At 53.0% G+C, this 26,219-nt stretch overlaps 12 protein-coding genes across 12 annotated transcripts; 6 read left to right on the top strand and 6 right to left on the bottom strand.

The window, feature by feature from the left end:
• Positions 1–340: 340 nt before the first annotated feature.
• On the top strand, positions 341–1,676 carry VTN31DRAFT_6944 (uncharacterized protein; the record flags this gene model as incomplete). Its single annotated transcript, XM_069407610.1, has 2 exons — positions 341–528; positions 590–1,676. The coding sequence occupies 2 exons, from the start codon at positions 341–343 to the stop codon at positions 1,674–1,676; spliced, it is 1,275 nt and encodes a 424-aa protein (XP_069258247.1).
• Positions 1,677–2,360: 684 nt separating this feature from the next.
• VTN31DRAFT_6943 (uncharacterized protein) lies at positions 2,361–3,350 on the bottom strand (the record flags this gene model as incomplete). The annotated part of the gene is made up of 1 exon (XM_069407609.1): positions 2,361–3,350. The coding sequence occupies one exon, from the start codon at positions 3,348–3,350 to the stop codon at positions 2,361–2,363; it is 990 nt and encodes a 329-aa protein (XP_069258246.1).
• Positions 3,351–3,676: 326 nt separating this feature from the next.
• On the top strand, positions 3,677–5,591 carry VTN31DRAFT_6942 (uncharacterized protein; the record flags this gene model as incomplete). Its single annotated transcript, XM_069407608.1, has 2 exons — positions 3,677–3,775; positions 3,834–5,591. The coding sequence occupies 2 exons, from the start codon at positions 3,677–3,679 to the stop codon at positions 5,589–5,591; spliced, it is 1,857 nt and encodes a 618-aa protein (XP_069258245.1).
• Positions 5,592–5,964: 373 nt separating this feature from the next.
• Positions 5,965–7,484, bottom strand: VTN31DRAFT_6941 (uncharacterized protein; the record flags this gene model as incomplete). Its single annotated transcript, XM_069407607.1, has 3 exons — positions 5,965–6,986; positions 7,187–7,388; positions 7,455–7,484. 3 exons carry the CDS (start codon positions 7,482–7,484, stop codon positions 5,965–5,967), a joined length of 1,254 nt encoding a protein of 417 aa, XP_069258244.1.
• A 389-nt stretch (positions 7,485–7,873) lies between these two features.
• VTN31DRAFT_6940 (mitochondrial 37S ribosomal protein uS9m) lies at positions 7,874–8,904 on the top strand (the record flags this gene model as incomplete). The annotated part of the gene is made up of 2 exons (XM_069407606.1): positions 7,874–8,732; positions 8,813–8,904. The coding sequence occupies 2 exons, from the start codon at positions 7,874–7,876 to the stop codon at positions 8,902–8,904; spliced, it is 951 nt and encodes a 316-aa protein (XP_069258243.1).
• A 3,915-nt stretch (positions 8,905–12,819) lies between these two features.
• On the bottom strand, positions 12,820–13,628 carry VTN31DRAFT_6939 (uncharacterized protein; the record flags this gene model as incomplete). Its single annotated transcript, XM_069407604.1, has 5 exons — positions 12,820–12,830; positions 12,892–13,226; positions 13,276–13,349; positions 13,399–13,451; positions 13,517–13,628. The coding sequence occupies 5 exons, from the start codon at positions 13,626–13,628 to the stop codon at positions 12,820–12,822; spliced, it is 585 nt and encodes a 194-aa protein (XP_069258242.1).
• An 887-nt stretch (positions 13,629–14,515) lies between these two features.
• VTN31DRAFT_6938 (uncharacterized protein) lies at positions 14,516–16,533 on the top strand (the record flags this gene model as incomplete). Its single annotated transcript, XM_069407603.1, has 4 exons — positions 14,516–14,674; positions 14,810–15,292; positions 15,353–15,649; positions 15,703–16,533. 4 exons carry the CDS (start codon positions 14,516–14,518, stop codon positions 16,531–16,533), a joined length of 1,770 nt encoding a protein of 589 aa, XP_069258241.1.
• A 343-nt stretch (positions 16,534–16,876) lies between these two features.
• Positions 16,877–18,544, bottom strand: VTN31DRAFT_6937 (uncharacterized protein; the record flags this gene model as incomplete). The annotated part of the gene is made up of 4 exons (XM_069407602.1): positions 16,877–17,374; positions 17,429–17,656; positions 17,712–18,298; positions 18,394–18,544. 4 exons carry the CDS (start codon positions 18,542–18,544, stop codon positions 16,877–16,879), a joined length of 1,464 nt encoding a protein of 487 aa, XP_069258240.1.
• A 346-nt stretch (positions 18,545–18,890) lies between these two features.
• On the top strand, positions 18,891–20,046 carry VTN31DRAFT_6936 (uncharacterized protein; the record flags this gene model as incomplete). The annotated part of the gene is made up of 2 exons (XM_069407601.1): positions 18,891–19,242; positions 19,301–20,046. 2 exons carry the CDS (start codon positions 18,891–18,893, stop codon positions 20,044–20,046), a joined length of 1,098 nt encoding a protein of 365 aa, XP_069258239.1.
• Positions 20,047–20,581: 535 nt separating this feature from the next.
• Positions 20,582–21,285, bottom strand: VTN31DRAFT_6935 (uncharacterized protein; the record flags this gene model as incomplete). The annotated part of the gene is made up of 3 exons (XM_069407600.1): positions 20,582–20,896; positions 20,950–21,183; positions 21,238–21,285. 3 exons carry the CDS (start codon positions 21,283–21,285, stop codon positions 20,582–20,584), a joined length of 597 nt encoding a protein of 198 aa, XP_069258238.1.
• Positions 21,286–21,678: 393 nt separating this feature from the next.
• Positions 21,679–23,264, top strand: VTN31DRAFT_6934 (uncharacterized protein; the record flags this gene model as incomplete). Its single annotated transcript, XM_069407599.1, has 3 exons — positions 21,679–22,457; positions 22,530–23,142; positions 23,205–23,264. The coding sequence occupies 3 exons, from the start codon at positions 21,679–21,681 to the stop codon at positions 23,262–23,264; spliced, it is 1,452 nt and encodes a 483-aa protein (XP_069258237.1).
• A 213-nt stretch (positions 23,265–23,477) lies between these two features.
• On the bottom strand, positions 23,478–25,862 carry VTN31DRAFT_6933 (uncharacterized protein; the record flags this gene model as incomplete). Its single annotated transcript, XM_069407598.1, has 3 exons — positions 23,478–24,565; positions 24,619–24,892; positions 24,945–25,862. 3 exons carry the CDS (start codon positions 25,860–25,862, stop codon positions 23,478–23,480), a joined length of 2,280 nt encoding a protein of 759 aa, XP_069258236.1.
• Positions 25,863–26,219: the final 357 nt, after the last annotated feature.

Here is a 26,219-nt window from a genome sequence, read left to right as displayed (position 1 = left end):
GGTCATCGACCTTACATGATAATTTTTGGCGCTGAAAAGAAAAAAAAAAAAAAAAAAAAGAAAAAGAAAAGCGAATTTCTGGTGTGTTTCTGTCATTGGAAAGACCTCCGAGTCCGGCCCAACCGGCCCTGGAGAGTGGCCGGTGCTGTCTTTTTGCCCGTGTGCACCCTCCAGGATTGTTCGGGCGTCTGTTAAGCGCTCTGCGCCAGAGAGCTCCAAATATACAAAAAGTAAAGCAAGAAAAAGAACAAACGGCGAAGGGCACCGCCCTTCGCACTCCATGAAGATCAACTTGGATTAAGTGATAGCTCTGTCTCGACTCCCAACACCGCAGGCAACTATGTCAACAGCTGTCGCGCCCGCAACCGCACCTCCGTTGGTTCCCAACCACGTCAGTCGAGATCCGAGTCCGAAGCACCATCTTCCGCCGCTGGCGCCGGCGTCCTCGACGGCGTCGAGAATGTCGTCTGGATCACAAGAGTCTCCGGAGCGGAAAAACAGCTCCGAGGGCAAGCGAAAATCTCCCACGTACGTTGATCGCAGCGGGACTGTCGGACAAAGTCCAGATCGAGGCTGACACATCTCGCAGTGGGGAAAAGCCCAAAATCGTCGTAAAAGAAGAACCGCCGTCGTCTCCATCGTTAGATTCCCAATCGAAACCGCGACCGCGTAAGTTAGATCTCTCGGCCAGCACGTTGTCGGTTCGCCAACCGGGCGGTCCGATGACGGCGCGTGAACTCGACATGCACGAGGTGGGCCTGGCTTGCCTGTCTCCCGGTTTCCAGACACATGACCCCGTGCGACAAGAGCAATTACAGAGGAGCATGACCGTGCGCGAGCAACAACGGTCCATCATTGAATCCCGCTTGCAAAAGTCCGCCAAAGGCGATGGTCACGACAACTCGAAATCGTCCGAATCGAAATCCAACGAGTCGACTTCGACGCGAGGGAGGAAACGACCCCCGCCAGGCCTCTCCATTGTGCCGCCCGCAGCGTCACAGTTTGCCAATGAGCGTGTAGTACAGTCTGCTCCGCTGAATAAAACCTTCACGGGCCGCAATGACCCTCCACTTCATGCCCGGAATCAGATCAACCATAATCATGCGACTCTAGGGACCGCGCATCCCCAAAGTTTCGCGAATCAGAACAACAATCGGCTTCCGCCGCTCGCCGATGTGTTCGGATCCGATCTTGCAGCTCGAGACCGAGATCGGGGTCTTTTTCCCAGTGGCGGGGGTGCTGCCCCTTCTGTTCAGTCGAATGTTCCCGGTTATTCCTCCCCTCCGGGCGGCCACATGCCCCGGCCGCGCGAGTACCGCTCCGCGGAAGAGGCCGTCCATGACATGTCTGGAGGTCGCGAAGACCTTCTCCCTCGGATGGTCCACTACAGTGGCCATCGACAGGTGACGCCGCCTTCCAACAACGGCGAGCCACAGCACCTGCGCCATTCTGGCCAAAGCTCCCTCGGACGACGAAGTAGGGCTGAATATGAGCAAGACCATGGTAGTCCACCGCTAGGCAGCGGGCCGGATATGCGCTCCCGCAACGGGCCGGGACCCGCGGCTCCGCCTCATGGACCATTTGGTGCCGGCCGAGATTCGCCAGAGACGCAACGGAGGAAGAAGGAGGAGTTCCTAGCATTGTGCTCTCGAGCGTGGGATTTGTTTCACTCGTAGCGGTGATACGCATACTACAGCATTATCTCCCCCGTCGGCGTTGAGGCGTTCACAACGGTTGCGAACCTTGGAGCGATGCTTCCTGGCTCCTGACTGAATGCGACGGCCGCGACTTGACCGTGATTTACGAAGCTAGTTTTTGAATACCCGACTGGCATTACGACCGTTTTGATTTTTTTTTTTATATATTTTCTATATATCCTGTTTCATTCAGCATGGACTGGGTTCGGATCTTGCAATTTCGATCCCACCAGGGACGGACAGAATCGATTGCAAGTTTGCTTTTCTTTTTGCTTGTTAGGGCGCTGGTCTTTGTGATTCCCGTGGGCATTGTTGTGGGTGTTATGTCTTTCGTATGATAGGATTGTTTATTCTTGAAAGGACGCATTCGGCTTTGGGAGTTTGCTCCTGTTGAGATTTTATTACACATTCTCGATTGAAAAAAAAAAGTTCATCGCCGAAAGTGTACTGGGAGGTTTCCACGGCTTCTTTTTCTTCGGACAGAAGAAGAATTCTACCTTGAATGTGTCCTTTTCCGACTGATTCTCCAGTCCGTGTAGGAAGAGATATGGTTTTGCAGGTTCAGTTCGATGGCAAAGAAGGGGTATCATGGATTCTGAATCTATAACAAGACATGACAGTTTCGATAACTATCTATAGTTTTGAACCTCACTCTCCAACTGCCTAAGAAGATGCCATGGATCTCCTGCCCCAAGGCATGTTCTTTTTCTCCTTTGCCGCGAGCTTCTTTCTCCTCCTCTCGAGAGCCTTGACCCGATCCTTGGACGACATAGACTCGTACTTCTTTATCAAGGCCTGCTTCTTAAGTTCGGATCTCTTCAGGAAATAAGGTTTGCTCTTCTTGCCCTCGCGCAGGGCCTGGCGTTCCTTCTTGATGTGTTCCGCAAGCACTTCCTTTTGTCGTCTCTTATTCTCCAGGGTCTTGAGACGATCCGTGACCGAGGTGATGGCGTGCTGAAGCTCCTCCTTCTTCTGCGGGTCCTTAGTCTTTGCTAGGGCTTCCTTCATCTGGTTGATTTCGGATGTCCGGTAGTCATTGAGGAACGAGTAGGCCTTATTGAGCGCCGCATAACTAGTCCGACTGTGTTGCACGGCCGGATCGAATCGCGGATCCCGTGCCTTGGGCATCGGGGGAGGTTCAACGACGACGCGTTTGCGGGACACAGCTTGCTTGGAGGACATGATGGCGGGGGCGTGCTTGGATGACCGCTTCTTCGGTTTCCCGTCGGAGCTGCTCTCGGAGTGTCGACGTTCACGGGCCTTCTTCTCGGGAGGCCCCTTCTCCTCCTCCTCCTCCTCCTCCTCCTTTCCATCCTTTGCGTCGCCGTCGGTGTCCCGGCGATGGCGCTTCGTACCGAGCGATGCCTGGGCTCTGACGAGCGCGCCGAACGAGATCTTGCTCAGCTCGGACTTGATGGCCTCCTGCTCGTCTTCAACCGAGCCCTCGGAGTCTTCTTCACTGTCGTCGGACTCATCATCATCGTTGCTGCTGCTGTCTTGGCTAGTATCCCTGTCTTGTTCGTCGTCAGAGTCTGTCACGGACTCTTCTTGATCCGTTGACGACGCATCTGACGTTGTGCTTTCGTATTCAAAGTCTTCATCTTCAATTCGACGTGCCTTTATCCGGCGATTCAAGGACTGTGATAGCGCCATGACGGTGATCGTTCCTTGGTAAAAACACACTGGTTCTGTCAAGAGGTCAAGGCTTTCTGCCAAGGCGGTGAGCTTATCAGGTTTGCCCTGGTTATACATAAGTTTTCAATTTAACTAACTAGTTATCAAAATTCAAAGCCCTAGAATTTCTTGCAAAATAAGTGCAACTCTTGATTTTCGCGGATCATTACGGGGTAGTTGCATACTCCGTACACACAGGGCGGTACGGTACCCTGGGATTCAACCTTCTCAACTTACCGTCACATGGGAGTTGAAATCTCACGGTTCTAGTATTCTTATATTTCTCCACCCTGTGCCAATGTTCGATGTCGGCGATGCTCAGGCAGAGTAGGTTACTGCCTGAATTCTGCCTGGCATCGTTGATATCGGCCGCAGCGCCGCGTACTGTCTGGCGCGGCTCTGAGGTCTGAACTTTTTCATCCTACTTGTTTGTGAGAGATTGATCTGACTCGGCATTCATAGGACTTTGATTTTGCTAGAATATTGAGATCGCAAGAAAGTATTTGTGTCTGCGTGGTTCCGCGAAGGAAGGGAGTTGCGACTCTGAGAACTTCCCAGTCGCAAACTGCAGCCATCATGTCAGCGCAAAGACCGGCGCAAAATCGCTGGGATGACCGAAATCGCGGACATCCTCCCCAGTCGCAAAACTTCTCTTGGCGGGAACGGCGCCAATCTCACGGGAGGAATGGCCGGAAGCCTTTGCGCAATGCGCGTGCTGGGCAGAATCAGCCTCAGACAATTGAACGCAGTGGTCAGAGGACGTCGGGTTTGGGGAAACATGGATCGCCGACTGAAGGCGCGAATTTTTCTCGTTCTGCGGCTGCAGTTCATTCCCAGAATTACCTCGGAGCAACTTGGGCCGGTCGAGGTCAAATCATGCATCCTTATCTGGGAGTACCATATGGTATGCACAATAATGCACTGCTGCAGATGCAGCAGTTTGCCGCTGCGAATGCGCTCTACTGGAACACTGTTGCGCAGCAACAACAGCAACGAACATTTGCCTCTGTAGCTGCTGCTTCCGGAGATGATTCGCAACACGGCCAACATCAATCTTGGACTGCGTCACGGCCTCGAAGATTGTCAAGCACGCCAGCATCGGACAAACACGTGGACTCTGCTACAGAGTTTGATTCCCCTAGCACACCAAAGTCGCATGGTGTGCCACCCGTTAAGATCCCAATTCCAACTCCAGAGTACATGCTCCAAGCCAGCGGGGAATCATTAAAGGCACCCATCCGCCAGCCTCTCCTCATCATCCTGGATCTCAACGGCACGCTCATCTATCGTAAAAACCGCAAACAACCCACCAAATTCGTCATGCGCCCTGGGTTTCCTGAATTCATCGAAACACTCGACAGACAGCACACGCTGATGATCTGGTCGAGCTCTCAACCCAAGAACGTCCGACAAATCTGCGACGTCCTCGTCCCGGAAAAGATCCGGAACCGCCTAGCCGCGGTCTGGGCACGGGACAAACTTGGACTGACCCCGGAACAGTACCGGCAAAAAGTCCAAGTCTACAAGCGGCTCGAGCAGGTCTGGGCCGACAAGACCATCCAAGCGCGCTACCCGAAAAAGAAATCTCAACTCGGGCTGGAAGCCTACCACACGCTGATCACGCGGAAACGAGCTGCAGCAGCCAACCTCGATCCCGCCGTCGCCACGGGCGCCACTACCCTCCGCTGGGACCAGTCCAACACGGTGCTCATCGACGACAGCAATCTCAAGGCTGCTGGCCAGCCGTATAATATCCTCGAGATCCCGGAATTCACCAACGACCGCCCTGCGGAGGACGAGCGCCGCGTGCTGGCCACCGTGCTCGCACGGATCGACGAGTTGAGCCACACCTCCAACGTCTCCCGCCTGATCAGGGATTGGGACGAGCGCGGCGTGCGCATCTCGTACGATGGAGAGAAAAACCTCCCCGAGAATCTCGTTCCGTATCCTACCCCAGTTTCTCCCGGGCAGGATCATGATGATGATGATGATGCTGCCAGTGAGCCATCCCCGCCACCGTCCTCGTCACCACCACCACCGCCGCCGCCGCCTCCATTCCTCCACCACCAGCACTCCCGCCCACCTGCACACTCAACATCGGAATCCGATAATACCCGACGAGCGGAAAAGACTCGAGCGCGTCAGGCCCGCAAGGCGCGTAAAAAGGCGGCGAAGGAAAAGGCGAGAAAGTCGGGCAACGTGAATGGTCATTCGCGCTGATTTCGGTATATTACCTACAAGAAATATGGCAACGAGGAGTTTTCGATAGACCAAGTGATTCCCAATACCAGGTCGGGATTTTTCACATGTATACTAATTTCTTGGTGCGCTGCCTGTGATATTCCTCCACGACATGCATCGATGCATAGATTACTATGAACTCATGAAAGACTTTTCATCACCATCCTCTTTTTATCATTCCGTACCTCATAACGGGACATACAGACATCACAACACTTTTTCCTCCAGTGCGTTTAAAAAAAAACCCTCGTAAACCCACATGCCGCAATCCTTTGATTCTTCTTTGTAAATCTTGGATCTATTGTTTGATCGTTCATACGCATTATCGAAGGGAATGACGGACGCACGAAATTTATTTGAAGACATGGCCGTCAACGTGCGGGTACTCCTTGCCGTCCCGGACGACAGGAACGTCCCAAGCCCACAGGTCCTCGACCAGTTTGCGGTCCTCCGGGTTGGTGTGGTCAAGCTTCTTGAACTCATACGACTCCCAGTCCGGAGCCACGTCGACGGCCGGGACGTGATCCTGACCGCGAAGCATGAGCACACCGCGGATCAGGCAGTTGTAGTTCTCGCCGTAGACGGAGGCAGTGCCGAAGATATACTTGCGCGACGCCTCGAGACGGGCGAAGAAGCCGCCAATCAGGTTGTTCGCCATAAAGGTCAGCTTCAGCTCATTGTTGTACTTGTAGTCAACGAGCCACAGAGAGTACTCCTCCGGCTTGAAGTGCTCCCAGAACCAGGGCATAGCCACAGACCGAGTGTCGTTGTTCGAGTATTGGCGCTTCCACTCGTCAAGAACGAGCGTCGGCTTGCCCAGCTCCTCAAGAGGATGCTTGGCCTTGGGAGCGGGCTTCTCCCCGCCTTCATCATCTTCAGCCTCCTGGGCAGCCTTGGCTGGATTAGCGGCCTCCTGCTGCTTGGGCTTCTCCTCCTTCTTTGGCGCAGTGTACTTGATGGCCTCCTCAACAAGGGTGGGCTCGCCAACGGCCTCCTTCCAGTAAGGCTGCCTGGCAACGGTGGTGAACCATCTTGTCACAGCAACATACTTCCGACGGAGCTCCTTGTCCAGGACGAGTGACATGGGACGAGCGACGATGCCGGCCGCGAAGATATCAGCCAGCGTGATGCGCTCACCAACGAGGTAGGTGTTGGCAGTGAGATGCTTCTCCAAGATATCAAGAACGGCAAGAGCGGCCTTAGAAGCCTCCTCGACAGCCTTCTTGTTGTAGGGGTCGTGGCCAAGGAGAGGCCGGTACCACTTGCCAAAGGCAGGGAGAAGCTCGTTATTTGCGAACGACATCCATCGAAGGATGGAGGCGTAGTCCTGCTTGGTCTTGCCAAGAAGAGAAGTCTTCTCATTCTGCGAAGTGACTGCGAAACGTTAGCAGTGATGGTCGCGTAATTTGTTTTGGAAACGCTCAGACAACGGATAAAAGACAAAATCAGAGTTCAAACTTTTCAACACAGTTGTTCTGCCAGGGATAACCTGAATCGAATAGATCGGTCATCATGGAAGGGATTGCATTGCGCAAAGGGAAAAAAAAAAAGACGGGTTAGTTAGGGTGACTCACTGTAGACAGCAATGGCGATGGCCTCCGTCAGGACAAAGCCGTTCGCACCAGCAAACGTTGGGATCTTGCCCTGAGGATTCAGCTTGCGATATTCGGGAGACTTGTTGAACTCGGCATTGACGTTATTCTGCGTCTCAACGAGCTCAATGTCCAGCCCGTTGGCCTTGGCCGCAACCAGCGCCGGGATGGTGCGGGGGTTGTACTGTTCATCTCAATGTTAGCAACACAGTATAATAATAAAATCAATCAGGTTCATAATGGTACATACAGACAACCCGTAGAGCTTTCCGAAGGACATTTTGTGTGGTGATGCCCCTGATATGGGTGACTCCTGGAGGAAAAACTGAGTGACGGAGGCGGGATGGCGGGGAGAAAATTGTGTTCCTTAAGAACTTGCACGCAATGCAGGGTCAAAATGCGGGTTCTATTTTGTTTGTGCGAACCAGGAATCTCAATGCGTTGCTTAGTCAACAGAGCTTCTAGCCAAGTTTGGCAATAGAGCTAACCAACTTCAGCAAAGCTAAATAGTCTAGCCTTGGCGTTGTGTGCTTGCTTAGTCATTGTTGTCACGTGATCCCTGATGGCCCTTCAGAATAGCAAATTTCCTGCCGTGATGCTCGTCCGACACGTTGAAGGATCACAGCTGCCCATTCGATTGGGGTTCCTGTGGACCTGCAACCGTCGAATATGGCGCTGCAAAGATCAAGTCGCTTACTGCACCATGTGCAGAATTTTTGTCTCGCGGGTGCTCGAATGCACTCCCCATTTCCAATCTTCTCTGTGACGCAGGTGCAGCAGCAGCAGCAGACAAAACGACAAGTCCAATTCTCTACCTGCACCGCTCGCCGAAGTCAGACGGATGTGGTCCGCGCTGCTCCGGAAATCGACTTCGAAAAGTTTGCCTCCATGCCGGCTCGGATCGTCCCTCGTTCGCCGGCGTATTTCTCGGGAAGCCCTCAATATATCGACCACCGATTGAAACTGGAAGCGCTTCTAGCCAAGTACAAGAGTCTACCAACGGTACCGGCATCCGAAGCACCGCGAATGGCATGGTTCAAATTGGAGCAATTCCGCAATTTCATCGGCGAGCGCGTCCCGACGAAGAAATACAAAGACATCATCAAGATTCTACAGCGTTTGAGCAGGATTCAACCAGCTCTCCTCCCGGACGAGGTTCGTGATGTCTTGCAGCAGTACCTGCGTCGCGGCAATCCGTACGCCAACAAACCGTCGCCCGGTGTCGTGGACGAATTCGGCCGTGCGCGCGGAAAGGGCAAACGGAAGACCTCCAACGCTGTCGTCTATCTCGTGGAGGGGAATGGCGAGGTTCTGATCAACAATAGAAACATTGTGGATATCTTCCCACGTGTCCACGATCGAGAAAGTGCACTGTGGGCACTGAGGTGTACCCAGAGATTGGACAAGTACAATGTCTGGGCCAGAGTCTGGGGCGGCGGTACGACGGGCCAGGCGGAGGCCATCTCGCTGGCCCTTGCGCGTGCGCTGTTGATTCATGAGCCAGCATTGAAACCAATTCTCCGAAGAGGTGCGCCATTGCCCTACTCTTTTCATCTCTCACACTTGCATTGTTCCTTTCGCATGCTGACTCGGTTTTGTTATCTGCAGCTGGCGTTATCACGGTCGACCCACGTCAGGTGGAGAGGAAGAAGCCTGGTCATGTCAAAGCCAGGAAGATGCCTACCTGGGTCAAGCGGTGATGTCTTGTACTGTTCACGTATTTCTTTTGCTCTGTACAATATTCTCCAAGGACAATTATCAGCGTTTGGGTGGTCTATTCATGCGCTCTGTATTCAGCATGCATTCGAGTCAACGATCATCTATAGCTGTTATCCTTTTGAGATTTCATACTGTAGCTGTCGATTGTCCGTAACTTTTTTTTCTCAAAGTCTGCCAGCAGAACACAGAACCCTAATGCGCATCTGAACCCTCAACATTTCCAAACAGTCCAACAATACCCTGACGACGCTTTCCTCGTCTGATAGTACAATAATTGGCTGCTTCAACTCCAACAAGACAGAGGACTATTTTACAACAAAGCCGACGACGCGCGAAGCCATCAACCAACCCAACAGTCATTATGCCACAAGAACAAGAACAACAAAGGAGAACATCATCCTCACCGAAATTTCATGGCATCATTCGATTCAGCAAGGTCAAGACACTGACTCAGTACTACGACCCCGAGTCATTAGCTATCGAAGCTATCGCTCATTCGAGACTAATGGCAGAGACTCAGCTGACTCACCACTGAGGATTTCCTCCTCCCAAATGCCAACCTCATAATCAACCAATCCATGCGGCTCCATTCGATCGCAGAGCTGGACCAGATCATCTCCCAGTTTCTCCATCATCGCAACGGTCAGCATGCTTGCATTTGGCTGTGACCGGCCCGTCTCCAGGACTGTTTCCGTCAGATCCTTTTGCTTTTGACAGAGTGCGAGCCAGCAGAGATTGAATTGTGTCCATATTCGGAGCCGTTCAGCGTGGTGGTCTTGGTCGTCTCGGAGAAGCCCTAAATGGTCGATTCAAGGCTCGCAACGGAGATGGTTAGCTATGTGGCATGGTCTGCTGAAATTCAGGTGCATTGTTCACTGAGATCATGGCCAACGACGGAGGTCTTACCTAGCTCCCGCGCATTTCCAATTAACCATTCTGAGACCTCGAGCAGGGTGCGACTGGCATCGATCAGCCGTCCGGCTCGTGTCAAGTCGAACGCTCTGCAGAGGGCATGCTGATATCCGCCAAATGCCTCTTCAGGATTGCTCACTCGATTCTGGCACAAATCCGGCTGTTTTCGTGTCAATGGCTGTTGTCCCGTATGCTCGAGATCCCCTGCAGATGATGCTGTTGGTGTTGGATTATACCCCGTCATCACGGCAGTTTGGTGACTTTCAGAAGCTGAGAATGGATCTGGCAGAGGCACTTGCTGGTGGTACCCGGCTGCCGGCTGTATAGTTAAGTATTGAGCGTGTTCCGCGGGAGGCAAGTATTGTGCAACGCCAACGGTATCGGTGAGAGCGCCCAGGGACCGGGCCCCGTGTTCTGACAGGGAAATTCCATGCGTCAATGAGGCTGATCCGGGATCCGGTCGATCAAGTCCATTCACAAGCTTGTGTCCGTACTGCGAGTCATGCCAATGGTGAGGCTGGATACTATGGTCATTCGCATGTCGTTGCTCCTTAGGAGGCATCCGCCGTTGATACTGGTGCGGCGGCGGCTCTGATAGAGGAAACTGCGATGTCGTCTGTGCTGGAGGACAAGGCGTTTGACATGGAAGCTCCCCCGTGTGTAGCGAACCGCTCGGAGCGGACCGGCCTCCGTATCCATATCCGGTGAACATCGGCAAGCGAATGTGACTGCCTTGGCCTGGCAGCGTTGACACAGTCATGATTCCCACACAGCCAGAGAAATGGTGGGATGGTTGCTGAAGGCTCTCTGCCCAGCGGGCAGGAGACTGCCGGTGTTGTTGCACGACGTACCGTGGCCGACCAGGGGCAGGCCGGAACAGGGAAGAGTCATGTTGGTATGCTGTCGATGGTAGTATTTCGATGTACTTGCCATGGCCTCCGTGCATTCGACTTGGACAAGAGTAGCTCTCGGCAGATCCGTGCTGCAACGGGTCACAATCCCAATGACCGCAAGATTGGAGCCAATGATAGAGGTTTCTCGCTTGCCTTGTCGGTCGCAGCAGGGTTTCCCTTATTCCATGCGATCTTCACTCTCTGGAGGAACCTAAGTTAAGAGACAGCGTTATACTGTTCTGCCCAAAAAAAGGCCTGTCAGCTGTGACCCTCGCTCAGCCATGTCCATGGCGTCGAGTATGACAACCCAACATTTGTGATCAGGGCTCCGAGGAGACAGAGTGTGATCTCACCTCCTGTTCTTACCCTCAACGCGTATGATTTTCTGAATCCGAAGTAAGGCCAGAGTTTCAAACATTTCTTCGGGGATGATCCCAGTACGTAACTCGTTCAAACCATGCGGCAACTAGCCAACATTTTGAGCCCGTCTTTTGCTTCTGCAAATGGGTTGATAAAACTGAAGTATTGACCGGAAAACTGAGTTGTAGCGAAGGCTTTGACTCCTATCGAATTCTATACGTCGCTGATATTCAAAGTTAGAGGAATGAAGCTGTGGACGAGGCCTCAAGATGAAAGTCAAGACAACCGAGTGTTTGAGAGGAGTACGTACACGGACTCGAGAAAAACCGGCAGTCCCAGTAATAAGTCTCTCACAAGCTCTGGTCGATATTGTAGACAGCATTGCAGCCGTTTGAATTCTCAATCGATGATCTGACAGATCAACCCTGGAACTTCGATCTGCACTGCACCGTGGAAGAGCAGTTTGACTGTTTTACTCGCGGGCAATGACTAGCACTCAAAGGTATCGACCAAGACAGATCCGATGCACACACTACAGGGTTTTGGGATACTCTCACTACGAACTATTGATTCTCTGGGAGAACCCAACTGGCCTCTATACCAATGCTCGGGAAGAAAATGATCGATCACATAAAGATGCACAGTTAATGAGACTGTTTGCCATCAATTGACGGGAGAAATGATCGATCGAGGTTTCTTGTTAGGAAGATCAAACGGATCAGGGCAAGAACAGACTCTAACCCTAACTGAACAGAAAACTACGCCACCTTTGTGAGCCTCGTACCTGCTCCGAATCTCCATTTACCAGTACACACCTATCAAACATGGAGAATCAAATGGTAGAGTACATGAAGATACATTCGAGTTGGAGCACAAATTGATATTGGTGCAAAGCCACTATACTAAAGCCGCAAAGCATCAATGGGATTTGCTTGACGGAAATGTTGAGCAATCGCCTCAGGAACCCATGGATGTGCAAGCAGTCTGGTCGATGGAACAGTAGGAAAGCGAGGCTCAAATCTGATAGGACCCTGTCCACCGGTACGACTCTGTACTACTCTTCTGTGGGAGCCATGATCTTTGGGACTCTTTGCTGCCGGGAACTTGCATCTTCCGTGAAGAACGTAGGCCAACCGTAGTAGGACAGGGAGAGTTCGCATAGTTTTCGACTAACACGTGGTGGGCTGGCTTTCACACAGATGGTTGTCACAAAACTTGTTCGATTTGTAGAGATTGCGACACCCTGAAATGACTGTGCCGCTACCTTGGTTCGTTTGAGCTTCGCAGACTCGCTTCCATGCGCTGTGGGAAGTCAAGGACTCGACAGTCGCTTACTTCACGGACTACCCCTTGACTACATCACCGGGACGTACGCAGCACCGATTGCATGCCGCTGGGAGCTTCGACGAACGTGTCTTCTGGAAGTAACATATAGCATAGTTCCTTCTGGCAAAGGCATCTGGAGCAGAGATGGTGGGTATTACAAAGCCAACGCCTCACTGCCACACTGAGTTCGATAGTTGGATTATTATTTGGAATCAACGTGTACCTGAGTTGACGATGACCCTGTATCGGTGTAAGCCTTGCCGCCATGAAATGAACGAAAACACGATGCTACCATGACTTGTGCGGGTATGAAAATCGACTAAGGTAAAACAAAGCATAGACGAAACTCAAGGCGATGAATGATCAAACGGCACCAACAATATCCACAATCCGCGCCTGAAATGCTCAGATTTGATCTGTAGATGTTTGTCAGCACCACAACCAAGACAAACGACGACGGGCATGGTAGGAAGATACCTAGAGTCATAGTCATGCTCACATCCGTCTTCTCGACTATCTGCTTAAACTCCTCAAAACTAATCTTGCCGTCGCGATCCTTGTCCGCTTCCATGATCGTTTTATCGACGATCTGCTGCAGTTGCACATCCTTCAGATTATTCCCGACCATCATCTTGAGCACGATGAATAATTCGCCATTGGAGATGTATCCATCACGATCAATGTCGTATACTTTGAAGGCAAAGTGCAGCTTCTCTTCCTTGTTGCCTTTGGAGCTAAACGCCGATAGACCCGAGACGAACTCCTGGAAATCAACGTCCCCGCCACCGTCTTCATCGAAGATCGCGATCATTCTACTGGCGTGTTAGACGTAACGTCCGAAGCAGGATCAGAGCGTCTGACCTTGTTGCAAGAGGGTTGGATGAAACCTGCGGCAGGGAAAGGAACTCTTCTCGTTCGATCGTGCCAGAGCCATCCTGGATCGGGCATCAGCGATACTGTTGGCGACAGGGAGAATTCCCATACCTTGTCCAGCTTCATGAATCGCTTTCGCAGACGATCCACTTCATCGCGATCAACTGTGTGCCACCGTTAATCAAGAGCTCGAGTCCGACATGTCCCAGCTTGCGGGGTCCGCGCGTACAGTTTGATGCTGACACGATGTTATCCAGGATTTGGTTTGCCCCAATAGAGCCCTGCCGCCTTCGCGAGTTATACAGGGCAGCGCTATTGGGCTCGTTATTCGAGTCGGACATGGTCGCAGACAAGAGCACTCGGTGACGCTTGATGAGTGTAGAGACGAAAGGGTAGAAAGAAGACAGTAAGAGGTATTCAGGAGCAGGTTCGGAGTACTATGAGGAAAGATGTCGGAATTGAATAACAGAGCGCAAGCTTGAGAGTGTGACTGCTTCATCATACACTGCGGAGTACGCGTAATTCCGTAATTGGCTAAAATCAATGTTGGGGGTGTGCATACGACCTCACTTGGCTCTTCCCCAGTTGATGCCAAGAATCAGGGAGACCTGCCATAAAAGATACTACTGTGGTCTACTCCGTACAGTATCAACATCTTGAACTGCAAGCATATTGTTTTCAGGAGGGAGTCAGGCTGCTACGGATATTCTGATGCCTGACGACGAACGTATTACGAGAGGGTGTTAACTATGAGAGAATTTATCAGGTACTTCTACTGTAGGCAGGAGGCAGAAAAGAGAAACTTGTGCATGCATATGTGCAAGATAGTTTATAGTTACAAGGTTTGGTAGAAGTTCAACAAGGTCTGGAACATGTTCATCAAAAAAAGTCTATGAGCATTGAGACTGTCACTTGAGATCTTGAATCCAAAAACTTGATAGAGGTTGATATTCACTTTCCCCGCACTAACTTGAAAAGGAAGGTTAAGCGAGCCCCTGAGGGCGCGCGCTGGTCCAAATCAGGCCACAGCGCAGGGAGATGGCAACGTCAACTCACGCTGCCGCGTCCAGATAGCGAATTTGCCGTCGTCCAAATCAGCCCCATTTTCATCGATTTTCATCGCGAAAATTCGATTATCTTTGATCGCATGACCTCACGTTTTATTCTATCCTAATATTGGGGTCCCTTTCCTCCGTGACCGCAGCCGTTTTCGCCTCCAAAACTGGCTATGACGAGGTACGGGGGATTGGGGAGGACGCGCCCTAAAAAGCTCACAAATAAGGCGTCCATCCCGATTGTACGGGAGGATCAGATTGATATCATCGACGATGAGGTCACGGCAGCTCTCCAACCCGTCGAAACGGGTGTGGAAAAGGCCGAAGAATCGGTATGTCGTTTGTACCTGCCCCAACCCCTGTCGGATATATGTCACGTGACTTCTGACGTGTTGCGTCGCGTCCCAACCCACCACGCGCGAACCTCTTTCCATGACAATGTGACACTAATGGGCATGCGACTGTAGGAGGTCCATTTGCAAGCCGCGATCAATGCTGTCGCCGCCGGTAAAATTAACGAGGCTCACATTCCCACACCCGAGACTGTTCTCAGCAACATCCGATATGACGAGCTGTATCCACCCCGCTTTTCGCAGCCCGCGACCTACATCCGCTTCTCCTCCACGGTGGAGGATTGTTGCGGATGTCCGTACAACATGGTCGAGGAAGACGATGTCTTCCTAAAGGCCTTGAATGAAAAGCGAGATCCAGCGTCGCGGTGCTCGGAAGATCAATTCGAGGAAGTCATGAACTTCTTCGAGGAGATCGCTCAGACAAAGCAGCCGTTCGCTGCCGTGGACAACGCGCCCGTTCTGTCATATGCAGAGATCGAGGAGTCTTTCGATGCTCTTGTCGAAGATGGCATCAAAAAATGGGCGCGAGCCATTTACGACCATTGGAGAGCCCGGAGGATGCAAAAGGGAAACCGACCGTTGCAGCCGCAGTTGAAGGTGCGTGAATTGCGTCGTCGGATCAAAGTAATAAACTGCATGCTGACACACTCTTTGCAGTTCGAAACCGGCCAGGAAACGGACGATGCGGACCCATATGTATGTTTCCGTAGAAGAGAGGTTCGCCAGACCCGCAAAACTCGTGGCAGGGACGCGCAAAGTGCCGAGAAACTTCGAAGACTGCGTAAAGAGCTCGAAGATGCACGGCAATTGCTTGCACTTGTGCGGCAACGCGAGTTGGCCCGCAAGGAAATGTTCGACATCGAGAAGCAGATTTTCCTTCAGCGGGCTGAGGTCAAGGAGATGAAGCGGAAGCTCGGTATCAGAGATGATGACGAGGATCTCATCAATCAGAAGGTAAATATCATAGTCATCGACCACACCTTGACGAAAGCTAACATTCTCCACAGCCGAAGAAGAAGCCCGCCGAGACCCCTGCCGATCAACGACCTGCGGCGTCTGTGGCCCGTGTTCCTCAGCGGCCAGGTGCACAGGTTGCGGAAGATTTGCAGTCGCTCGAAGACGTGCAAGCGGACAAGGAGAACGAAATCATTCGGGATATCAAGCAGAATCTGGCCAAACACATCAAGTGGAACGAAGGCTATGTGGACCTCACTACGGCTCCACTTACGCCTTCGCCCAAAAGATCGTACCAGGCTGCTTTCCGTCCGGCGATTACGGCACAATTGCCCACCCCACCATCGTCGGATTCGTCAGAGAACGGCGCCGACAATGCTCCTCCGGATAATCTCCACCCGTATTTCCGTGACAGTTTCGCATCCATGGATGTGGATGATGAGACGACCAAGATTCCTTCGTTCCGACGTCGTATCGGTCGTGGTGGCCGTATCCTGATAGACCGTCGCAATCTGCCAACACGGTGTAAGGCTGACATCGATCCCATCATACTTGATCGGTTCAAGTATGATGTGGATAGTGACGATGATGACGATCTCGTGTTCGAGCGAGATAAATACAACACTCAAGTAATGCAACACCGAGTCCTCATGGCCGTCAAAGCCCGCGAGCATGCCATTGCTGCTGCCCAAGCACAGGCGCAGGCCCAGGCTCAAGCACAAGCTCAAGCACAGGCCCAAGCGCAGGCTCAAACGCAAGGGCAAGCACGGGCACAAGCTTCTCAAGTCGTGCAATCCCAAGCGCAGCTGCAAGCGCAAGCACAAGCACAAGTGAAACGATTGCAGAGCGGCGTGCAGAGTTCAACGATGGGCTCGGTGCCCTGATCACGGAACGACCGGTGTTGCCTTCGTTCACCACCCTTTATGACTTGCATGGCAGGCGTTATGTGGCGTTTTTCTCTGTATGGTTCCCGATTGCGGTGTCTGCGATGTTGCTTTTTCTTTCCCCGCGGTCTTTTTTCTCCCTTGGAGTGAGGGCTTCGAGCCGCTTCCCTCATCCCACCTCTTCCTTCCGGGATCATGTATTACATGATCCCCGTGTATATGTACATAGACACCTTGTTGTTTCTCTGCCCTGTTCCGGATATCTGGTGGTTTTCAGCGCGATGACACCTGTATGATTAGAAGACGATGCCCGCGAATGAGAAAGACGATGAACCGATTGAAATCATGAGTCTTGGATTTTAGCTGCTTTTGTCGTCTGCTCATTCAAATCGGATGATGCAGGCCGTTTATTCGAGCTGGCAACGTCGAGAGAGGATATCAATGCCGAGGTCATTTCTCGGATGCGATGGAGGACTTGCTTCTCTCCGATCCGGACTTCAATCGCCATTCTGCGGCGAACAGCGGAACGGTCATCGGAAAGGGAGTTTGCAGCGCTGGGCAAGTCCGCGAGTATTGCTTCATCTTGCTGGAGGGTTGTCGGATACTCCGCTAACCTGGCCTGGAGAGCTTCGAGCAGGAGTTGAGCCTCGGCGCTTCCAAGGCTAGGGCTTGGCGGCCGATTTTTTGACTGATACTTGGCCAATTGTTCCGGAGAGAGTGTGAGTGTTTTGAGAAGAGCAAGTAGCTCGTCCGGAAGAATTTCAGCCAATTTGTCCTCTGCAGATGGCCGTGGGATGCAATAGCCGTCCTCCAAGATTTCCAGTTCGTCTAGGAGTTTCAACTGGAATCGTCGTAAGCAATTGATGAATTGAAGAGTCACACTATGGATTCCTACCGGAGGCTGTTCATCGGGATTGGAGCTCTCAAGTCCAGCAGCACGGCAAAGCAGTGTCAATGGGACCTCAGCTACATCGTATTGAGCGTAGCTTTCAGGAACATGGCCGTATTTCCTGAGAAGCTCGGCACGAGGAAGTTCACCGTAGTCAATGAAAAGCTCGTCGCCTGCTTTGATAGGTTTGATGGCTCTCATGACTAGGCAAGTGTCCTCCTGAAAGAGTCTCACCTGGGTAGGTAGAGTGAGTTAGGGGTAGAAATGATTCGGACAATGCACTCCTCACATTGCTTCGATGAGCATCACCATTGAGAAAATCGGCGAGAGGAACCATGCCCTTGGGTAGTTGCTCTTCTTCGTCCGTGATGTAGCCATCTTCGCCCTCCCCATCTTCGTCGGGTTTTTCAATGTCGAAGCCATAGGCCATGATGAGAGACCCCATCCGATGAGCCAGCTCCACCAATTTCTTCACGCCATTCTCTCCCTCGAACGAAAGAACCCCGGCGTTCGTTGGCGGGAAAAGCTCAGGATGAGCTCGTACGATGGGGACAACCATGTCCACAATCGACTTCTCCGCATCTGCCTTTCCGATTTGCTTGAGGATAGCACTAGCCTGAAGTTCGGACAGCTCAGAATCCGACCAGAACATCAATGTATCAAAATTCCAAGGCAATACGGAGAAGTATGGAGCCCATGGTGACTTGTCGCCCTGGAGGTGCTCATGAATCATGACCACGATTAGGGAGAGCCACGTTCCTAGCTCAGCCAGTTTCTGCGAGATGTGACGATTGAGTTGAGAGTTCTCGACCATGAGGACAAGGTCGCGAGGGATTGCGAATATTTCATCGCCATCGTTGAGATCTGAGGCAGGGACTGGTAATGGTCAATCGCGGAGCACACGGTGGGAGTGGGGAGCGAAAAGAAAAAATGGCCGACCAGCCAAACGCACAAGGGGCAAACAAACATACCAAGCCTTCCTCGACCCGCTGACGCACTCAAAACCTCGATCTGAAGGCCGGGACTAATCCTCGTCCCCGAGTGCTGCTTCAGCCATGAAACAAACTCATCCAGCCGACGCTGGGAACGGACAGCATCCAGAAGATGGGACCTGCTTGGCATGACGGGGGAGAGCAGCGGCGCTTTGCCGAACTGTTGCAGACCCTATCTGGTCTGGATGATGGAAGCAATGCTGTCCGAGTGAAGAAAAATGACGGCGTGGGAGGGGAAGATGCCAATCGACACTCTCAAGCAGTGTGTATAGATTGTCTGTGCTCGCTTCGGATCAACCCGAATGCCGAGTGGGTCCAGCTGTAGGCGGACCAATCGATAACGCAGAGATAAGCACCCTGATTACTAACGTCACAGCCATGGGAGGAGGGACAGACAACTGGAGATGGTCAGGATTTTTACGAGTTTTTTTACAGAGCAAGCGGACTCTTCAGATCATATATATATCAACAAGACCATGATCGGAATCGGGCTGGAAGGGTCCGCCAACAAGCTCGGGGTGGGCATTATGCTACACCCGGATGATGGCGGCCCGGCACAAGTGTTGGCCAACATCAGACACACCTACAACCCCCCGCCAGGCGAGGGGTTTCTCCCCAAGGACACCGCCCAGCACCACCGGGCGTGGGTCGTGAAGTTGGTCAAGCAGGCTCTGAAGGAGGCCAAGCTGAGCGTAGACGATATTGACTGCATATGCTATACAAAAGGGCCCGGAATGGGTGCCCCGCTGCAAAGCGTAGCGATTGCCGCGCGAATGCTGAGCATACTATGGGGAAAGGAATTGGTGGGCGTGAACCACTGCGTTGGTCGTATGTCTTGTTCTTGTTTCTGTGTCTCTCTTGGAAGATAGTGTCTGATCGTGACCAGATATCGAAATGGGTCGTATGATCACCGGAGCCACGAATCCGGTCGTCCTCTACGTTTCTGGGGGTAATACGCAAGTCATTGCATACAACTCGCAGCGATATCGCATTTTTGGCGAGACTCTGGATATTGCTGTGGGAAACTGCCTTGATCGCTTTGCTCGGACCCTCCGGATACCAAATGATCCGGCCCCAGGATATAATATCGAACAGCTTGCCAAGAAAGGGAAGCGACTGGTTGATATACCGTACGCAGTGAAGGGGATGGATTGCTCCTTCTCAGGGATTCTGGCGCATATCGAGAGTCTGGCGGCCTCATTAGGGCTAGACGGCGCGTCCGGCAAGGACTTTGATGACGATGCGGATCAGCCCGAAGAAGCCGTGGAGGTCGACGCCAGCGGAGATGCGAAGCTGACGCGTGCCGATCTGTGCTTCTCATTGCAAGAGACTGTTTTCGCCATGTTGGTCGAGATTACTGAACGTGCAATGGCACATGTCGGCTCCAAAGATGTCCTCATCGTAGGAGGAGTCGGCTGCAATGAGCGATTACAGGAAATGATGGGCACAATGGCACGAGACCGTGGCGGCCATGTGTTTGCCACCGACGAGCGGTTTTGCATTGACAACGGTATCATGATCGCGCAGGCAGGGTTGCTTGCATACAAGACTGGCTTTCGGACTCCATTGGAGGAGTCGACCTGCACCCAGCGATACCGAACAGATGATGTTTTTGTCAGTTGGCGAGACTGACGATGAAAATTTGGAATCATCAGTTCGCGGGCGACTCGTTCCAAGATCCTAGTAGCCAGTGCTTGTATGGCCCACCTCGTCCGCCACTCAGCCATTATCTCATTGACGTCGCCGGCGCACTCGCAATAGCATCACACTGAGTCAAATCGGCCCGGTCATCCTTCTAGTGGTTTGACCCTACTGCACTAGCGCACCAGAGCCTTGATGCTTCCGACAGGTTCTTGCCGTTGATGACCTCCAGCGGACTTTAACCCGTACCAGTCAGCAATCTAGACATGTCCATGCAAGACTCTGAGGTATGTACAAGCTAGGCTCGGAAATGGTTGGATGGGAACAATCTTCATTGCCAATCCTGTAAATAGTACCCGCATTCGCCTGTTATAGTAGAAGGCAATCCGCCTTGGTCTATGATCCTTCTCGAGCGCTTATGACGGCAATGTGGCAGAAACTCAGCCCGATAAGTCTACTTTGAGCAGAATCCGTACTCGAAAATGCCTGGAGCGCCGTCGATGGATGTCACGATAGGCGATATGTATCAGTCATATTCATGACTATCGTCCTCCTCTTCTAGGATCTTAGTTGACAGGAGAGACCGATCTTTTGTCTTCGCCATCTGGTGATTCGCCCAGTCTGCGAAGAATTCTGGACCAGTCATGCCCTCCTCTTCCTTCTCCGCGAGATTCCTGTGCTGAGACTCTTTGCTAGGGTGCCCCCGTAAATCTCGCTTGGACAATACAGCTGAAGAGACGGGGATCTGTAGGAACCCTCCAATCAAACGGTTGGCTTTGAAAAGGAAGAGACCGGAGAACACTCCGACAAGGACGGCCCAGCTAAGATATACATAGAGTATCTTTCATCAACCAGTTAGCTAAAAACGTCGAACATATGTGAGGTTGTTCCAACCTCTCCCTTTGCTACTAGCCGAAGAGGAGCCAGAGACATGGACAGCAAGATATGGCCCAAAGGCAGAAAAGGAGCCAAAAGTGTGGTGACGACGGAGAACAGAATTCCACAGACATAGCTCAACGGCGAAGATAGATGACTCGGTATCAAGGTAATGATTCTAACAGCCGCAGCTGAGAGGGACCATATCGTTTGAAGCAGGGCATTTCTCCCTCTCTCAGACACTTGGGCTTCCTTTTCAGTGGTCAGACACGGTATTTTTCTGAGTTTATAGAGCAAAAAACCTACAACTATGCAATTGCCACTAGGACTCGCGTGAGCGTCAACTGATTCCATTGGCACAGTTCTCGTAGTTCATCCTGGATGGCAGCATCGAACTCGATTGATGATGTAGGCGGAGAAAGGCTAAAGATCTGATACGCATACGCTAAACCAAAAACGGAAACAATATACATATCTGGAGATGCTGGAGGGGCTCAGATCGAACCGCGATCGAGATTCACAGAACCCTAAGTGCATTTATTTCCTCGGTTGTCGGCCGTTTGAGAGATTGACTGGAGTCTGTACTCACGATTGAAATGCACTCATAAGCCTGAGGTGGTGCTATGACGCCCGAACCGTGACCGTGTCGGCTCAGAGTCCTCCGAGAAAGTCTATCCAGCAGGAATCCCACGTGCCTCAGTCAAGGTCCAGAAACGTGTCAGGCAAGGTCCGTTCGCACCGCCCGCGATGGGCAACACTTCCTCCAAGAGCCCGACTGGAGAGTCGCCAGCTCCAGCGCCTCGCACCGCCAATGCGCCGCCCAGCACAGAGAGACGGGTCCATCGGAGGACGTCGATCAATGCGCTGACCGGCTCCAAGACAACGGGGACAACAGCGGCAGATCCCTCCGTTGCCAGAGAGACGGTGACGGCGCAGGCAATACCGCAGACGCAGGCGACGGCTTTCCAGCAGCGTGTGCAACATCACCGCAATGTTACCGAGGCTTTCGACCGACCTCTGGAGCGGCCAGAGCCTCGAGATGTGACACCATCCGTTGATGGACACCATCGTGAAGGACCGTCCATGGAGGCGTCCACCCCCGTTCAGGTTCCCACCTCGACCACCCGGTCAGCCTCCAAACGAGGACCCCGTCCGACGGTGGCTACTACGGGTCATCCCGTCAAACCCTATTACGGGTCATCACACCTGCAAAGACCCCCGCGCCTCCCTCTGCCTATTGGGGACGCGAGTGTACCTCCGGGGTCTCCCATAATCCCGCCTGCGGATTATGCGCAGTCAGATTCGTTACCGTACGAACACCTTGACAAGCGGGTTCCACGGTCCACGATCAATGTGGATCAACCGGCCGTGGAGGATGAGGAGGTGGAGGATGAACTGCACTCCTACTCGATGGCCGGGGTGGGCAAGGCGGTGCCAACAATCGTCGAATGGAGGCAACCTGGGGAAAGGGTTTATGTAACAGGCACTTTCGTGAACTGGGAGAAGAAGTTTAGGTTGCACAAGAGGTACTCGTCTGATCCTGGATACCCAAGGCTTGCTCAATACGTGGGATATTTGATCTAACCTTGCACACGCAGTGATCATGACCCTGGTATCAAGTCGACGACACTACAGCTCCGCCCAGGCACACACCATCTCAAGTTCATCGTGGATGGTGAGATGAGAGCGGCAGACCATCTGCCCACGGCGGTCGATTTCACCAACCATCTCGTCAACTACATCGAAGTCAGCCCGGACGACGTGGACCGACCACAACGCTCGCGACGAGGCAGCGACCGGCCGCCCTACAAGGCCGGCGCTTACGTCCAGCATGTCCTGCCGGACGCGGTGGCGGCCGAGCAGCAGCGTCGAGGCAGTCTCGGCCGGGAATCCGAGAAAGGCGACGAGTCCGACGCGGAGGTCCCGCTCGGCGATTTCCGGCAAATCATTCCGCAGGCCCTCGTCGACACGGACAAGGACGACGACAAGAGCGACGAGTACCAGCGCGCCGCGAATCTGATCCGAGAAGCGGAACCGCCTCCGGTCCTGCCGATGTTCCTGGGCCGGTCGATCCTGAACGGCACCACGCCGCTGAAGGATGACAACAGCGTACTGAACTACCCCAACCATACCGTGTTGAACCACCTCGCCACGAGCAGTATCAAGAATGGCGTGTTGGCCACGAGTGTGACGACAAGGTACAAGCGCAAGGTACGTTTTTCTCCTTCCCATCCTCCAAACGTCGAGCTGTAGGCTAATAGGAAAATGTCCAGTATGTTACAACAATCCTGTATAAACCGACGCCCGATTTTTCCGCGAATGATGGCGGCTAGTTGTAGATTGGCTGGGATGAAATGATTACTGCATGCGGTGTCCATGATTCAATGAACCAACGAAATTGCTGGTCAACGTGTTGGTAATCAGCCTAAAGATGAGCAGAGAATCCATCAATTCATGACGACCAAGTCTATCTATCCGCTCCACCTTTCCCAAGAAAACCATGTGAAATAATAGGATACATAGTACTGTACACAGTGTTGGAACATTCATGCTTCCACACTCCTAACCACCATTTTAAACAATTCCTTACATGGCACCCTGCTCTTCAACCGCGCGCACAGCAAGAACGCCCCGCTGAGCTTCCGGTGCAAGCTATACGTCTCCTCTGGTGGCGGGGTGAGTCTCTCACGGAGCATCACGGGAATCTGCTGCCGGACGCGGTCGGTGATGGTCTGGGAGCTGAAGTCGTAGACATCGGGCGCGGAATCCATAAAAGGCTCTGCAAGGGTGAGAACGCTCTGCACGTGCGCATCGACCATGGTTTCCGACTCGTAGCCCGTGAGATATCCCAGGTCGATGGACAGCTGCCGGCAGAGCTCCCGGTCACGCCGCGACGCTGCGACGAGGGTGCGGCCGTACAGGTTGACGAACTCGGCCGGGTACTCGCGCGACGCGCCAAAGTCGAGGAGCTCCAGCCGGCGCGTACGCGCGTTGTACAGAAAGTTGGTCCAGTTGGGGTCGGTCTGCATGAAGTGGAACTCGAATACTTCTCGCAGGCACAGTCGCAAGATCTGCGTCCCAACCCAGTCGCGCTCGGCCTGGCTGAGGTTCGGAATCCGCGTCACGACGGCCCCGTCCAGGCGCTCCATGGTGAGCACCTCCCGGCCAGAGGCCTCCGTGATGACTTCTGGGACTGTAAAGACGGAGGACTCATCCCGGAGGAGTTCGCGGAAACGTCGCGCGCACTCCGCCTCGCGCACGTAGTCGCATTCCCAAGCGAGCTCGGTGCGCGCGTTGGCAATGGTCCGGTCCAGGAAGAGGCCTCGCGGGAGCAGTCGAGAGGCAGTTAGGAGGATAGACAGGTTGTTCAAGTCCGAGTCAATCGAATCGGCAACGCCGGGATACTGGACTTTGACGGCCACGCGGCGCCCATCTTTCTTGAGGGTCGCACTGTGCACCTGCCCGATGGAGGCTGCTGCCATCGGGATCTCGTCAAAGGTCTCAAACAAGTCCCGCCAGTTGGGCCCAAGGTTCTGTTCCAGAACCTTGTTACGCTGCGACGCTGGCATGTAGTCAGCTCGGTCCTGGACACGCTGCAGCACGGTCGCAATTGGCTCCGGAAGCACGTCCGCGTCTACTAGGCGTCAGCCGCATTTGTCCCTCATTGTCGAGTCATCTACGACCTACCCTGCATGCTCATCATTTGGCCCAACTTCAGCGCAGCGCCTCGCATCTTCGACAGCTTGGCAACCAATCGTTCCATATTCGCAGGGCTGAAAATCACTGAGCCAGCGTCATCACGACCGCTCCCCGCGGCTCTTCGAATCGTCTCCCCAACAGCCCCAAATGCCATGGAAGTAGCGAGACCCCCATATTGCCATAACCGTCCTAACCGTGTTGACGGCACGCGCGACTCTGACATCTGGAAAGCCTGCACTTTGGGCGTCCCTCCTCCTTCAGACTGTAGTCTTGTTAGCTCCTTCAGTTCACCGTGACCCGATCGAGCGACGGACCTCACCAACCGCTGGCTGCGTTGATGCCGTCGTTGGCTTTTCCATTTCCTGCTGCTCACTTCGGTTCGAAGCTTCTACGGGCCTCTCCGTACTTGTCTTGGGAGCTACTTCGGATTGCGCTTGAGGTTCAGCCTCTGACTGCTTGGTTTCTTGAGCCAGAGGATGTTGTAGTGGCCTTGCTTTAACGTCGTACCTCTGATAGGGCGACTTCTGCTTGTACAATAACTTGCTAGCAATTCTCCGACTGCGGAAGAGGCCGTCCAGCATTTCCTCCGACGGCTCTTCTTGAGGCGAGATAGCCTGCCCACCTTTTTGATTCGCTGGTATAGCACCACCCGAGCTAATGGCACCTTTATCGCCTTGCGAAGCGCTTCCTCGGGCCATTGCCTCGGGTGTCTTCATCGGAGGATGTTCTGACGGACGTAGTTTTGTCTCTGAAGACGACGTGGCGAAGGTGTTCGATTGCTGGCTTATATTGACCACTTCTGGATTCCCATCCACTCTTTTTTCGTCAACCTGCTTCACAGAGACCTGGACCTCGGCCTGCTGCTGCAGCTGTCCATCTTCCACAGGCACCCCTCCAATACTCTTGTCTCTCGTTGTAACCTGCTCATTCCGAGTCCCCGTTATCGTCTTATTACTACCAACAACGGTATCATCGCCAGAGGCGGTCCGACTCGGTGTCTTTGTCTTCGCATCCACCGTCGGAGTAGGCTGCTCGTCGAATCGTCGTGCAAGCTCAGCTGCAGCTTGAGCCGTCGCAATCAACCCCTCCACCTGTTCCTTCGCACCCTTTGTGAGTGAGGACGTGCGCGTGTAGACATCCAACTGGCGCTGGCGCGCCGCCAAATGCTTGCCCGCAACGGATCTGGCCGTGCTGAGGAATTGAATTGCGTCCAATAGACGCTTTCCTGACATTTTGGAGTTGATGAAGTCACACGATTGATCAGCTTTCCATGGTCAATGTCGAGTTCCTGGCTTCTGGTTCCTCGAACACTCAAAGCATTTTTCTCGGTCACTCTTGCAGTGAAGCTCCAGCCTGATTTCTGCCGGTTGTCACCGCCCAGCTTGCGCTTTGCAATCTAGCGTCAACTGGCCTTGTGATCATACGGCGCTGCGAAGCTCGTTTGCGAGTCAGACGCAGAGCCGTGGAGCGATTAAGGGTCGACTTATGCAATCAACACACTCATTACAACATCCGACATTGGACTATTCGTACATTGTGCCATCATGATCTGAACGTTGCCGGTCATCCCACGCAAATGCCAAACACCA

The sequence above is a fragment of the Thermomyces dupontii genome (genome assembly GCF_041956625.1).
Source record: "Thermomyces dupontii strain NRRL 2155 unplaced genomic scaffold VTN31scaffold_8, whole genome shotgun sequence".
NCBI classification, from domain to species: Eukaryota; Fungi; Ascomycota; class Eurotiomycetes; order Eurotiales; family Trichocomaceae; genus Thermomyces; species Thermomyces dupontii.
This window is presented reverse-complemented; position numbering and strand designations above follow the sequence as displayed.